Source organism: Canis lupus, chromosome 5 (assembly GCF_048164855.1).
Source record: "Canis lupus baileyi chromosome 5, mCanLup2.hap1, whole genome shotgun sequence".
NCBI lineage: Eukaryota > Metazoa > Chordata > Mammalia > Carnivora > Canidae > Canis > Canis lupus.
In genome coordinates, this window is record NC_132842.1 from 81,717,423 (window position 1) to 81,730,216 (window position 12,794).

Sequence of the window (12,794 nt, forward strand, 5' to 3'; positions counted from 1 at the left end):
AAAAGGCCCTGGCCCCGCCTCCCGGCCCAGGCTGCTAGCTCATTGGCTCCCGTCCTGGAAGCCCAGCCCCTTCCCAGAGCCGGGAGCTCAGGATTGGCCAGAAGCAACCCTTCATTTGCATAAGAGCCTGTTGCTCCGCCCCCAGCACGGAGGGCGTCCGTTTCTCCCTCCAAGGGAGCGAGTCCCCGCAGGCACCGGGGCTGGGGCACCAGGGCCTGGGGGGTGGGGGCGGGGGGAGGCGAAGATGTGGGGCGCTGACCTGGGCACCCTCCTCACTTCCCACACTCCTCCTCCTCACCCCCCTTTCCTGCATTTCCAGAGCTGATACGGTTTAGCGGGGAGCTCTCCACCCTGCTGGAGGAGCTGGTGAACATGCAGGCTCCCAGGCCCCACCTCCAGCCTGACACAGCGGGTAAGGGGTGCCTCCTGGCATCGGGATTTTTTTCATAAGCACCCCCAAAGCATCGTGAGAAACTTTGAGAAACACCTGCCTTTTTCTTAAGAGCATGGAGCGTGGAAGCAGGACTGGAGGCAGCTCTGCCTCAGCCTCGTGCTGGCTGCTGCGTGGCTGGGGACAAGTGGCTTCATTGCTCTGTGCCTCACCTGCCGCCTCTGAAAACGCTGTTGCAGGGCTCACATGGGCCCACGTGGGCAGAGCTCTAGTGTGGAGCCCGGCCTCGTTCTATTACTGGCGTTGTCACTCTGACCACATGGCAAAAGCCTGTGGAAGGGGTGGGTGGCCCTCTCTGGCCAGGAAGAACTTAGAATGTCGGAGCAGGAAGGCTCACTTGTGAGGGGGGGAAACTGAGGCCAGAGGAGGCATTTGGCCACCTGAAGCAGCAGGAGCAAGGGCTCTCAGGAGAGGGGTCTTGGGGACCCCGACTCCACCATGCATCAGCTATGTGGCCTTGGGTGATAGGTTCCCTCTCTCTGAGCCTCGGTTTCCTCATCTGTAGAAAATGTGGCTAATCACCAGCCCGGCAGAGATAATGGCGGGGACACACCCTACCCAGCCAGGCTCCAAAGGTGCTGAATAGAAGCTTCCTCCCTTCTCTCTGGCGATGCTGCCAGTCTGAGGCAGGGTAGGGACAAGGACCTGCTTCCCAGTGTCCCCAGTGGGTGCACGCCCAGCAGCTCAAGGATCTTCAGCAGGACTCTAAGAATGGTGCTCTTCTATCCCAGAGTCTGGGAAGGGTGTTCCCAAGGGGAGATGCTGGGCTGCTGAATTCAATGACAGCTTTACTTCTTTGGCTAGAAAATGGCTTGATGGCAGACTCAGATCTGGACTCAGGAGGAAGCCCCAAACAGTCTCCCTACCCGCCTATGAGCACAACTGGGGAATTGCTGCAGAAAGTGGGGGCTTCCTCCTGGGGACTGGCCCACAGTGCTGGGGGCAGGACCAGCTTCCGCCTTAGAGCCCTGTATCTCCCTTCGGAAATAGACCCAAGCCTTCGCCTCTCCCCTGTTAATACCAGGTTTTAGAAACCCATCTGTGGTTCATTCAGACTAAAGTGTCGATGACTGATGGGCAGCAGCTTTTTGCCTTTTAGTCCATAACAAAAGGTAAAATAAAGTGAATGAGTGTCAGAGGATAGAATCTGAGGCAGCAGCCAGTGTGTAGGATGAGAGGGGGTGATATTTCCAGGTCCCTGAAATCAGACCACTGAGGCTGGGTAACCTGCAAGCTTTAGAGGCAGGAATGAAAGGGAATCCTAGTGGCCTTTGGCCCTGGGCACCAGTCCCACTGGAGGATCTCCTGCCTCTGCCTTCGCTCTGAGAGATGGAAGAGATAGCCTAGGGAAAGAAGAGGCAGGCCCCACCCATCCCCTGATATCCATCTCAGCCGGGCACTTGGCCTCAGAGCGATGGGCCTGTGCCAGCCATCCTGCTGAATCAGCCTACCTGCCTGCCTGCCTGGCACTGACTGGCCCTGGGGCTCTCCCAGCCAGGTAGGAACTGCCCGTGGCCAGCGGAAGTTGAGCCAAGGAGCTGGGGCACAGTGGGGAGAACTGGAAGGAGGGCCCCCCTCGCTCCTCCCCTCCTCCCTACAGCCCAACAAACAGACACTAAGGAGGCAGCCACTTGAAGAAATGCATGTTGACATTTTTATTAATCAAGCAGGAGGTGATCAGTCGTCCAGAACATTCTCAGAGGGGACTTTAGGGCCCTCCGACAACTCTAGCAGCAATTCCAGAGCTTCCCACGCCCAGGGCAGCTCTAGAAGGCCTGCTCCCCGCCCTCCCTATCACTCTGCAATGCCCCTGCCCTTCCACCCACAGCCTTTCCCTGGAGAACCTCAACCCTGGCTGCAGGCTCTTGGCCCCCAAAGAGCTCCCTTCTCTCCTTGGCTCAGTCTAGGCTGGGTCATGGTTATGAGCAGAAAGTGCAAAAGTTAGACCAGGGACTTGTGAGTGGGGTCCTCAGAGTCTTCTGGAAGGGGAGGACCCAGGTACAGCACCCCCACCGCCTTAAACCATAGCAGTCCTGATTTTATCCGCTTCAGATCTTGGGTTTCCATGGAAGTTTCTGATTGCTAAGTAGTCCGTGGCTCACAGAGTTTACCAGGGGCTGGCTGGCCCGGCCCCAGTCTTACCAGGGGCTTCTGTAAAGCCCCGGTGGTGGAGGGCTAGGGCCGAGAGCCGCCAGGATGGCCCCAGAGGCAATGGTGGGAGGGGGCAGGCTGGGTCCTTTGTGCCCATGCCTGCCTGGGGCTGGAGAAGGATACCTCTCGCCAGGCACCGGCCAAGCCGACCTGCCTGTACACATCCTGGTGACCTCACCCGGGGCCAGGCTCTTAGCCACCCCGCACCCTGGTAGCAACTCTCTTCCCCTCTCTGGGAGGGGACACAGGCCTGCCGGAGGAGGGGGGTCACTCTATAGGGAAACCCAGGTGACACGCAGGGTCTCGGGGCTGCCAAGAGGGACTGGGCAAGCCGTTCCTCCCACTGCCAGTGGGACCAAGGGGAATAATTAAAGACAATTAAAGGAAATTAAACCCCACCTTCAGAGATAACCTAATGGCCCCCCCACCCTCTCCTAACCTCTGGGCCCTTGCCCCCTGTGACATCTGGAACCGCCAGCCCCCCTTCACATTCAGGGTACAAAACCCGAAGCGAGGACACCTGGGACACAGAGGCCAGGCCCTGAGGCTCGTCCACCACCCTGGCCTCCCGCCTGCCAGCCTTCCTCTGGGTGGCCCCCGGAGGCCTCTCTGGCCTCACAGCGTTTGGGGGCCGGAAGCTGCCAGCACTCGTAATTAAAGGCTTCCTACACAGGTAACAAGCACCCTTCTGAGGCTGGAGTCAGGCATTAAAGGGGTTTTGTTGCCTTTTCTTTTTAGGACAGGCCCTCAGATGCTCGGCCTTCCTGTGCTTATTGGCCTCTATAAATACGGCTGAGGGGTGCCAGGAGGTCACAGCTTGAGGGTCCCCTGCATGGGGGCAACAGCTGGGAGAGAAAAGGGGGTGCCCCACCTCTCTGCTCCTGCTCTGACAGGAACCACAGGTGCCCGGACCCAGGCCCCCACCCCTGAGCTCAGGCCCTCTGGGCCCCATTCCTGGTGCAGACACGAAAGGAATATCAGCACAGAGGAGCAAGGACCCAGCACGACCATGACCACGCACGGCCATCCTTGAATATGTTAAGGTGGTTGCTCTTTTCCAGAACCTCGGATCAGGAAGAGGGAGGGAAGAATGAGGACAGTCCTTGGGCTGGGGCGGCCACTCCAGGGATGAGGGTGCGTGGTGTCTGTGGCTGTACCCCGGGGCCTGCGGTGGCCAGCACGTGTCCAGGACCCGGGAAGATGCACCTGAGGCTCCCCTGAGAGGATGGAGGCCGGGTGGAGGCTCCTCGCCCTCACCCTGGCGGGGTTCCCTGGCAGGTGGGCACAGAGGATGGCGGGTGGAGGTGGGCTCAGGGCACCATGTGCCACCACTTGAAGGAGAAAGGCCGCCGGCGCACGTTGGTGCCACAGTGGATCTCCCCCAGCAGCTCGTGGTAGAACAAATAGTCATCAATGAAGATACAGTGGAGGCCCAGCGGCTCCAGCAGGGACCGCACCTTCTCCTCCAGGCAGCACTGGCCGTTGATGATGGGCCCGAAGGGCTTGGGGATGCCCAGGTACTTGCCCAAGACCACCATGTTGACCTGCAGAAGAGAAGGCGAGAGGGGAGCCCTGCTGGCTGGGGATGCTCTACACATGGGGGACCCATCCCCAGGCCTGGCCCATCCTCATCAGCATCCCTGGGCCACCAGGATGGGCACTTGCTCCAAAACTAGGGTCTATGGAGAAAAGAAACGGATTTGTGGTTGGAAGAGAGGATTCATACCAGGTGGGGCTGCCGGGAACACCCATGGCAGCTTTATAGGAATGAAAGTATTCCTCCAATACTTTCTTCCATCTATCAGAAAATGGTCAATTTTCCAACATAAATTGTTGGAAAATAAATGTTAGAACAAGATTTTACCATCATCTGCCACAAACTTCAGACAACAAATACCTATGAGGTCTACAGCGTGCACGTCCTTACAGGTGTGGAGCCCTTGTGCAGTGCACAGCTTGCTCACCTTTCCCGGGAAGCCCTGATAAGTGTTATGGTTTATTGAACATCTCCTGTGTGCCAGATACATCATCACTAAACCTCACTCCTCCCTCTGAGTCAGTGGCTGGGAAGGTTAGTAACATAATCCAGGCCACACAATCAGAGAACGGAGAGATTAAAATTCGATGTGGGTCTAACTCATGCCCAAACTCACACTCTTTATACTCCACCAACGTATAGCACTACAGCTGCCTGGGGGAGCCGAGGAGTTGGGGCGAGGGGCTAGGAGCCCTTGGGGACATCTCCTGCTTCCCTGGCTGAGGGCCCTAACCCTGCGGAAGGGAGGCCTCCCCAGGGCAGGGTATGGAAGGGTCTCAGAGAAGACCTCGGCCTTACATTGATGGCCAGAGGAGCTGTGCTTGGAGTTCAAAGGGGACCCTCTGGACCTGCTGTCTGGAGGGTAGTGCTGGGTCATCTCAGCACGGGATGGGCTGCCCTAGACTCTGCGCTCTCACATTCTCCATGCCGTGGCCCTGTCACCATCAGGTCTGCCCTGCAGGGCCATCATGAAGCTGGAGGATCCTCTGGGGTCAGTGCCAGGGCCTTGGTCCTGAGCTACCCACGTGCCCCCTGATGGGCTGGGATGTGCTGAGTGAAGTGGGGCACGTAGAGGCACAAAAGGCCAGGAGGGGAGCCAGTCTGGGTCTGCTTCTTCCTAGATGAGAACTCAGGAGATGGGAGGCTCCTCATGTGCTGGGTGACCTCAGGCCAGGCAAGCACCCTCCTCAGAGGGCCTGTCTCCCCATCTAACAAATGAGGGGGTTAAGGGAGTGTCCCCCATGGGCTCTCCCCTGAGGACGTACTGGGATCCTTTAGCGGGGTCTGGACCAAAGCTCAGAGATCCCCACAGAGGGGTGCGTGTTGGGGTCGGGGCTCCCAGCTGGTGTGGGCAAGGCCACAGCCCAGAGAGGGCTGGCCAAGGTCATGGGCTCTGGCCCAGGCCCTCCCCTAACCTTCAGCCAGAACCAGAGCCTGGATGCCCCTTAATCCTTCCCTGACCAGTAAGGCAGCCACTGGCCACATGCAGCAGTTGAAATTTAAATGAAATAAAAGTACAAATTTCATTCCCAGCCACACTAGCCACATTTTAAGTGCTCAGTAGCCACATGCGGTTTAGGGGCTCCCGTGTCGTATTGTGCAGACACAGAACGTTTCCATCATCTGAGACACTTCTAAGAGACAGCACCGCCCTCGAGCAGTGGCTCCCAGCCAGGGTGATTTTGTCCCTAGGACATCTGGGTGTTCACAATGAGGGGGGTGCTAATGACATGTAGTGGGCAGGGGACAGGGACACTCAGCCATCCCATGATGCACAGGACAGCCCCTCAGCAAAGGATTCGGGCCCAAAATCAGCAGAGCCAAGGTGATGAAGCCCTGCCTTGGAGGTCTCTACCAGGACCCCACAGTGAGGAGTCAGGAGTGAGCGCAAATCCGGGCAGGGAAGCCCCACCCCGGATACGTGCCTCCAGTCAGGATCAGGACGCACCCCCACCCTTCGGCTTGTCCAGTGACAGGGATGAAAGGGCCCAGGCTGACGAGGGAAGGTCTCCCATCCTGGGGAGCCACTCCACAAGCTGCCACCACCCTGACATCCTTTCCCAAGGTGTTAATGGTTTAGCTAGCGCAGGGCAGATAGCATCGCCCGGCCCCTCCCAGAGGCCACCCCAGTGAGATCACATCTGTGCATCTGCTTGTCAGCGGCCTGACTTAATGACAGCCAGGGAAGCCGCCACCCTGCGCCGGCCTGCCCGCCACGGGAGCCGCACTGGGGAGCAGCCGGCTGGGGGCCGGGGTGCGGGGAAGAGCGCGCAGCTGAGGCCCACAGTTGGAAGCCTGAAAACACCGAAACCAAAACACGCTTCTTTTTTCCACTTGGGAGGGAAAAGAGGCCTAAGTTGTGGGGCTGCCGTCGGCACCGAAGGAGGTTTAGCAGCATCCCTGGCCTGCACCCACTAGATGCCAGCAGCACGCCCCTCCCTGTGGCAATAAGATGCCCTCGAGGGGGCAAAATCGCCCGGTTGAGAGCCACCGATGGAGATGCTCTATACCTGCGCAGAAACCAAACACACGCGGGAGAGGTCCACCAGGCCTCCCCAGCCTCTGTGCCCGTCTGCGTGGGGCAGGAGGCGCTTGTCCCCTGGAACCCCTACTGACACCCCTCCGGACCCTGCCGGGCCCCAGGGACAGGCCACGACCTCCTTCTGCGCTCTCACCATGTCAGGGAAGAAGGCTTCTGCGTAGGAGCCCTTGAGGGAGAAGAGCTGGGGGATGTCCACGATGTCCCGCTCGCTCAGGCCCAGCTCCCGCTTCAGCACCTCCCGGTTCCAGTCGATGCATTTCTGGGGGAGGGGGAGAGAGGGGGCGCACCCGGGGAGCCAGGGGGCCTCTAACGCTGGCTGGACTCCCACTGCGTGCCAGGCCCCCACAGAGCGCCGGGCACCCAGGCACTCTCCATCCGTCCTCCCAATAGCTGTGTGCCCCTCCCAGATGGGGAAACTGAGTCACGAGTGATCCGCCCGAGGGCAGAGAGCTAGGAGGCAGCAGAGCTGGGATTTGGATCCTGACAGTTTCTGGTTCCAAAAGGCGCTTGCCGCTACACCACACGGCCCCGGCCACGGCGCGGCGCGTACCCCTGTCCATGTCGGCAGTTTGGGAGAGGGCCAGGCTCCACTCAGGAGAAGCGAAGGGCCCCCTCCGTTTCCTGAGCTCCAGCTCTGCACCCGGCCTGCACCTTGCATGCGGCCGGCTCCAGCCCTGCCCCTTCCAGAGACCCCCTCCCGCCTGGTGTCCCCTGGCCAGGTCCCCTTAACTCCTACCCACCCCACCACTCACCCCACGGGGCCCCATTTCTCCACCACATCTCTCCCAATTCACTCTGCTTCCGGAAACTCATCACTCCCCCCCCCCCCCCCCCCCCCGCCCCAGTAGACCTAGATCTCCCTCATCCGACTGGGCGCTCCCTGAGGCCCCTGCTGTCTCCTCCATCAGACTGGGGGTTCCCTGCGGCAGAGGCCCTAGCCTACCCACAGGACAGTCAGAGGCCCTGGGGCTGAGCCCCTGACCCCCACCCCAGCAGTTCCTGGGGCAGCTTCTGCTGGGAGGTGTGGGGACCCTCAAGAGCGAGCGGCGGGCCGCCTCACCTGTACATAGAGACTGTCGTTCCTGAGGCGATGGTCCGCCAGCATCTCATTAATGCTTCTGTTCACCTGGTGCCTTAACCCTGCGAGAGAAAGAAGGCAGGACGGGGCTCAGGGCGGACTGCCCAGGGCCATCTCGGGCCTGGGGCCGCAGCACCTGGGCCAGGATTGTTCTCCCACCTCAGGGCCGGGGGCTGAAGCTAGGATGGAGAAAGCCTGGGGACCCTGCCCTCAGGCTCTGGCTGCAAGTGCAGGGGCTCCTCGGGCAGGGGGTCGTGGCTCGGTACTATGTGATTACAGCACAGCTACCGTCACTGGCCTCCCACCACGCTCTGGCACCCCACTAAGGTTATGATTAATCTTCAAAACGAGGCTAGGTGGGTTCATTATCACCCCCAATTCAGAGAAGAGGAAACTGAGGCACTGAGCGGTTTCGAATGCAATCTTGATCTCGCAGCCACTAACGGCAAGATCAGGACTCGAACCCAGGTCCTGAAGCACTGCCACATCCCTTCCAGGTGAGAGTGATGAGATCCATGGGGGGGTGGGGGTGGGGCTCAAGGGGGCCAGCCAGGCCCTTGGACCGTCTGTCAGCTCCCAGAGGCAGGTCCACAGCGGGGCTCTGACCACCCACCTGGCTTCTCACCTCTTCCACTCTTGAGCCCAGAGCCCTATGCATCCTGCATCCCACATCCGCATCCTGCATCCGCCTCCCACATCCTGCATCTGCATCCCGCATTCCACATCCGCATCCCATATCCCACATCTCGCATCCCACATCCTGCATCTGCATCCCACATTTCACATCCCATATCCCACATCCGCGTCCCACATCCTGCATCTTCATCTGCATCCCACATCCCGCATCCACATCCCATATCCCACATCCGCATCCCACATCCTACATCCGCATCCCGCATCCCACATCACACATCTCGCATCCACATCCACATCCCGCATCCTCATCCACATCCCACATCCACATCCCTCATCCCGCATCTCACATCCACATCACGCATCCACATCTGACATCTGCGTCCGACATCCCACATCCACATTCCACATCCTGCATCCGCATCCCTCATCCCACATCCCAGGGAAAGTCCTGGGCCAAGCACTCCTCTCGGAGCCTCCGGGGAAAGGGATGGGGGAGGGTACGAGATCAGCAGGGTGCACACTCTTTCCGGTGGTGCCCCTCCTGGGGTGTGGCCAGGAGCCGCCCAGTCTTGCAGAGGAGGCCACCCCCTGCGTGTGCCTGGGCCAGTCCACTGACCTCCTGGCTCCCCTGCCGGGCCCAGTGGAGGGCAGCCCGAGGGCCCTCATCCTTAGCAACCAGGTGAGGATGTCGGGGGAACAGCGAGGTCCGGCTCTGAGCTGACGAGCAAGGCAAAGGGCCTGCTAACAGGCCTAGCCACGAAAGGCAGGCCGGTGCCCAGGGCTGGCTCCCAGAGGATGGGGTCCCCACAAGTGACCGGGTCGTTGGCACTCACCATCAAACTGGGCGGCCTCCCCATACCCCTCGTCTTTCTTCTCTTGGAACAGTTCGAGGCAAGCACTGGGGCTTGCCAGGAGCAGCCGGAAGCCCTGGCACAGAGGGAGGGAGGACTGCTCAGTGGACAGGATCCCCCTGGACGCAGGAGACCCCAAACCCAGGAGGGGCCTGAGTTCAGAGGCCAGACCACACATGGGTCCCACCTACCAGCCACAAAGACCTCTCCGCAATTCCCCTAATTCTCCAAGCTGCTTCATGGCCCAGGCCTTTGTCCAAGCCATTCTTTTTGCCCGGCTGCCCTTGTCTCCCAGGGAACTCAGCCAGGGGTTGCTGGGAGGTCTCCCCTCCCGGGCCACCTGCCCTCTGAGGCCTGGGCCCCACTCTGCAAGGGGGCCAAGCCCTCTGTCTCAGGTTTTGAATCTCACCCTACCCGTAATTGTCCTTCTGAGCCTCAGTTTTTCCATCTGCAAAATGGGGATCATGATCATATGGAACTGTTAGAGGATTAAATAAACTAAAGCAAATGAACAAAAAATAAAATAAATAAAATAAAACAATAAAATAAATAAACAAATAAATAAATAAATAAATAAATAAAATAATAAAATAAAATAAAATAAAATAAAATAAAATAAAATAAAATAAAATAATAAAATAAAGGACACGCACATCATAGGTGCTCCCTACATGTTACCAATTATTATCATCAGCGTTGTCATTCCCTGGTCCAGGCTGAGAGGTTTGGATCAGAGCAAACACTCAGCAACGTGAGAGCGAGTGTATGAGCAGTGGAGCCCATCAGTGCCCTCCTGAGGAGCTCTGACCTCCTCCAGGAAGCCCCCCTCCCCTGGTTAACACCATCTGGTTCCCAGGGTGCCCTGGCTCTGAGCCCACTACGCACAGAGGTGGTGAGCTGGTTCCAGGCGGCCTTGCCCTCTCCCATCCCCTCAGGCTGGGTAGGGGCAGGGGTGGCCCAGGCAGGAGGAGAGGGGACGCACCTTTTGGTCAGAGGTGGGCACGAAGCTCAGGAACTCGTCCACGTGGCCCACGGACAGCCAGTCGGAGTAGAGCTCCACGGGCGCCTGCACCTGCTGGGCCTGTAGGAAGTCCCGCACCACCTTGGTCATTCGCCTCCCACCGGACCTGGGGCAGGAGGGAGAGAGCAGGGTCAGCTCAGGCCGATGGGCTGCTGGCTCCCCGCGGGTGCACGTCCTGAGCCCCCCACCGCTGTCTGAGCTTCGTGACATCCCTCCGAACGGGTCGTCGTTCGTCCCCCCTTCCTGCCCCCCGGCCCGGTGCTCCCAGGAGCTCACTGTGCATCCTGAGCATCATCCCAGACAGTCCGCCCCCTCCTGCCACAAAGCATCCTCCGCGAGGCCAGGAAGGTCCTGGCCGCTCCTCCCACTAGAGACTCAAACAAGCGAGCTCCGCTTGCTAAAGGGAACAACAGACCCTCACCCCACGTCCCGGGACTCGGAGGGCCTGCCTCTGCCCAAGACGCCCAGCCCCTCCCTCGGCCCAGCGTCTCCCAAAGTGGGGCCCTGCACCCCCTGGGAGGCAGACATTCGTGTGCAAGAGAACCACTGCCCCGTCATCTGTGCACGACGCCGCCTGTCTGATCCTCAGCACTTCCTGAAATGAGCCCTGGACCAGCAGAGGGAGGGGACAGGGAGGGGGTCTCGGGAGCTGGGGTCTCAGGGCTGTGGGAGGAGACGTCACTGAAAGCCGCCTGCACGTGCGCAGGGATTTCAACACTGCCTTGGGCAAGGCCATGTCCCCATTTCACAGATGGGGCAGCCAAGGCCCTGCAAGTTCAAGGGGGTGACTTGTCCAAAGTCAGAACAATGTCTTGTATACTCTGGGCCCTCTCCACCTTCCCCTGGGACAGCACCTTCTCCTGCTGCCCCTTGACCATACCGGGGACAGCCCTGCCTCAGGGCCTTTGCACATGCTGTCCTCTGTACCAGGAATTCTTTCCCACGCCCCGTCACCCCATGGTCACTTCCATCTTCAAGGTTGAACTCAAATGTCACCCTCTTTCTCTAGGAGACCTTTGAAAATTGCTACAATCCCTTAATCCCCTTCCCGGCTCTGTGTTTCTTTACCGTATGGGGTGCTAGCTAGCACGCTTGACACCTCGCATGCTGTCTGATGTCAGACACCAGAACGTGAGCTCCCGGGGGGCTGGCGGGGAGGGACAGTCCATGGTCCCTGTCACCCAATCATGTCATAGACTCGACGCTGGGCAGTGACAAATGACAACATTAACTTGCTCTGGGGGATGGGATTGCGGGCAAACACATCTCTTATATTCCTGTTATTTGAAGACAGTGCCGGCGAGTTAAAAAGACGCCTTAAACACACTGAGAGGGTGAAGAGTGAGGCTCCAGAACCCGCTCCTGAGCAGGGAACTCGGGGAGGTTGAGGCAGGGGTCCCAGCCAGCAGAGGCTGACCTGCCCTCCGAGTCACCACCAGGGGGCAGACCTGCTTAAAGATGATCTTAGATACGGGAGCGGAGGGTGGAGGGGGTGCTGGCCTGAGGCCCCGACATCCCTACAAATACCAGGCGCAGGTCATGATCTGAAGGGGGCCTTGCTGAGCTCTCTGACCCCCCACCCCCACGCCCCTCCTGGCTCACGCCACTCCAGCCCGCAGGTCTCCTTGCGGCCCCTCTCATGTCCCGCACACTCCTACCTCAGGGCCTTTGCACGGCCCACCTCCGCTCCTTGGCGCTTCTCCGTCCCAAATACCCACATCTTTAAGGCCCTCGCTTCTCTCGGGGCTCCGTTTCCATGCCAGCTTCTCGGCAGGGCCTCCCTTATCTGACATCACCGACCCATCTACTAGGCCCGCCCGCCGTCTGTTCCTCCCTGCGAGGACGAACGTGGGGTGTCTGTTTGCCCACGGCTGACGTCAGGAAGAGGTTGAGGCAGGCGCCCGGGCGGCAGGCTGAGCGCTACCTTCACATGAGCCCGGCCGAGGGAGCTCTGGATTCTGACGAGAGCGCTAACTCGCTGTGGGACCCTGGGCGGTGGCTGTCGCTCTCCGAGCCTCACCCCCTCCGTTTACCGAGGACCTCGTTCCTGGTGTCGACACAACGGCTGGTGGGCTGGGCCGCTGGAGGTCCCCCACCCCGTCCCTATCCCCAGCCCCTGCTCTGAGCCCAGTAGCTTCTAGAACATTTCTTTTATCCAGGGCCGCAGACCTGGCATGTGGGAAAGCTCAGGAAACATTTCCACAATCAGTGAACAAACGCACGAATGAGTGCACTCCATTCACTTTTCCGAGCCTCAGCTTCCTCATCTGTGAAATGGGAATAACAATCGTCCCAGCCTCATAGGGCTGTTCCAAGAATTAAATGAGGTGACGGCTAAATCCTTATGTTCCCGGTACGTAGTAGTAGGTGATTAATAACCTGTGGTCCAATGAGTTCCAACCTGCTGCGTGGCTGACCCCCGGCCGGGGCCCAGGTAAACAATACCTGCACGTTCAGAAGGCGGTTATCATGAATTCTTCGTCCACACTCGTGCTGATTATGCAGCTAGCACAGAGATTTTTTTTTA

The 12,794-nt window shown here is 59.3% G+C and overlaps 1 protein-coding gene and 1 long non-coding RNA gene across 6 annotated transcripts in view; one reads left to right on the forward strand and one right to left on the reverse strand.

The window, feature by feature from the left end:
- Positions 1–237: 237 nt before the first annotated feature.
- On the forward strand, positions 238–5,648 carry LOC140634359 (uncharacterized). 5 transcript variants are annotated; one of them, XR_012031872.1, is made up of 4 exons: positions 238–412; positions 3,081–3,275; positions 3,496–3,645; positions 3,941–5,648. It is a non-coding gene; the product is annotated as an uncharacterized lncRNA (long non-coding RNA). The 5 variants fall into 5 exon arrangements; XR_012031873.1 differs by having other exon boundaries at positions 3,988–5,648; XR_012031870.1 differs by having other exon boundaries at positions 3,991–5,648.
- PADI1 (peptidyl arginine deiminase 1) overlaps positions 2,083–12,794 on the reverse strand; it is a 41,138-nt gene continuing 30,426 nt past the window's right edge. The window contains exons 12-16 of the mRNA XM_072828171.1: positions 10,229–10,373; positions 9,229–9,322; positions 7,742–7,821; positions 6,815–6,940; positions 2,083–4,146 (exon numbers count right to left, since the gene is read on the reverse strand). Of these exons, the coding sequence (XP_072684272.1) occupies positions 3,913–4,146; positions 6,815–6,940; positions 7,742–7,821; positions 9,229–9,322; positions 10,229–10,373 (679 nt within the window). The 3' untranslated portion in view covers positions 2,083–3,912. The remainder of the gene's footprint in view (positions 4,147–6,814; positions 6,941–7,741; positions 7,822–9,228; positions 9,323–10,228; positions 10,374–12,794) is intronic.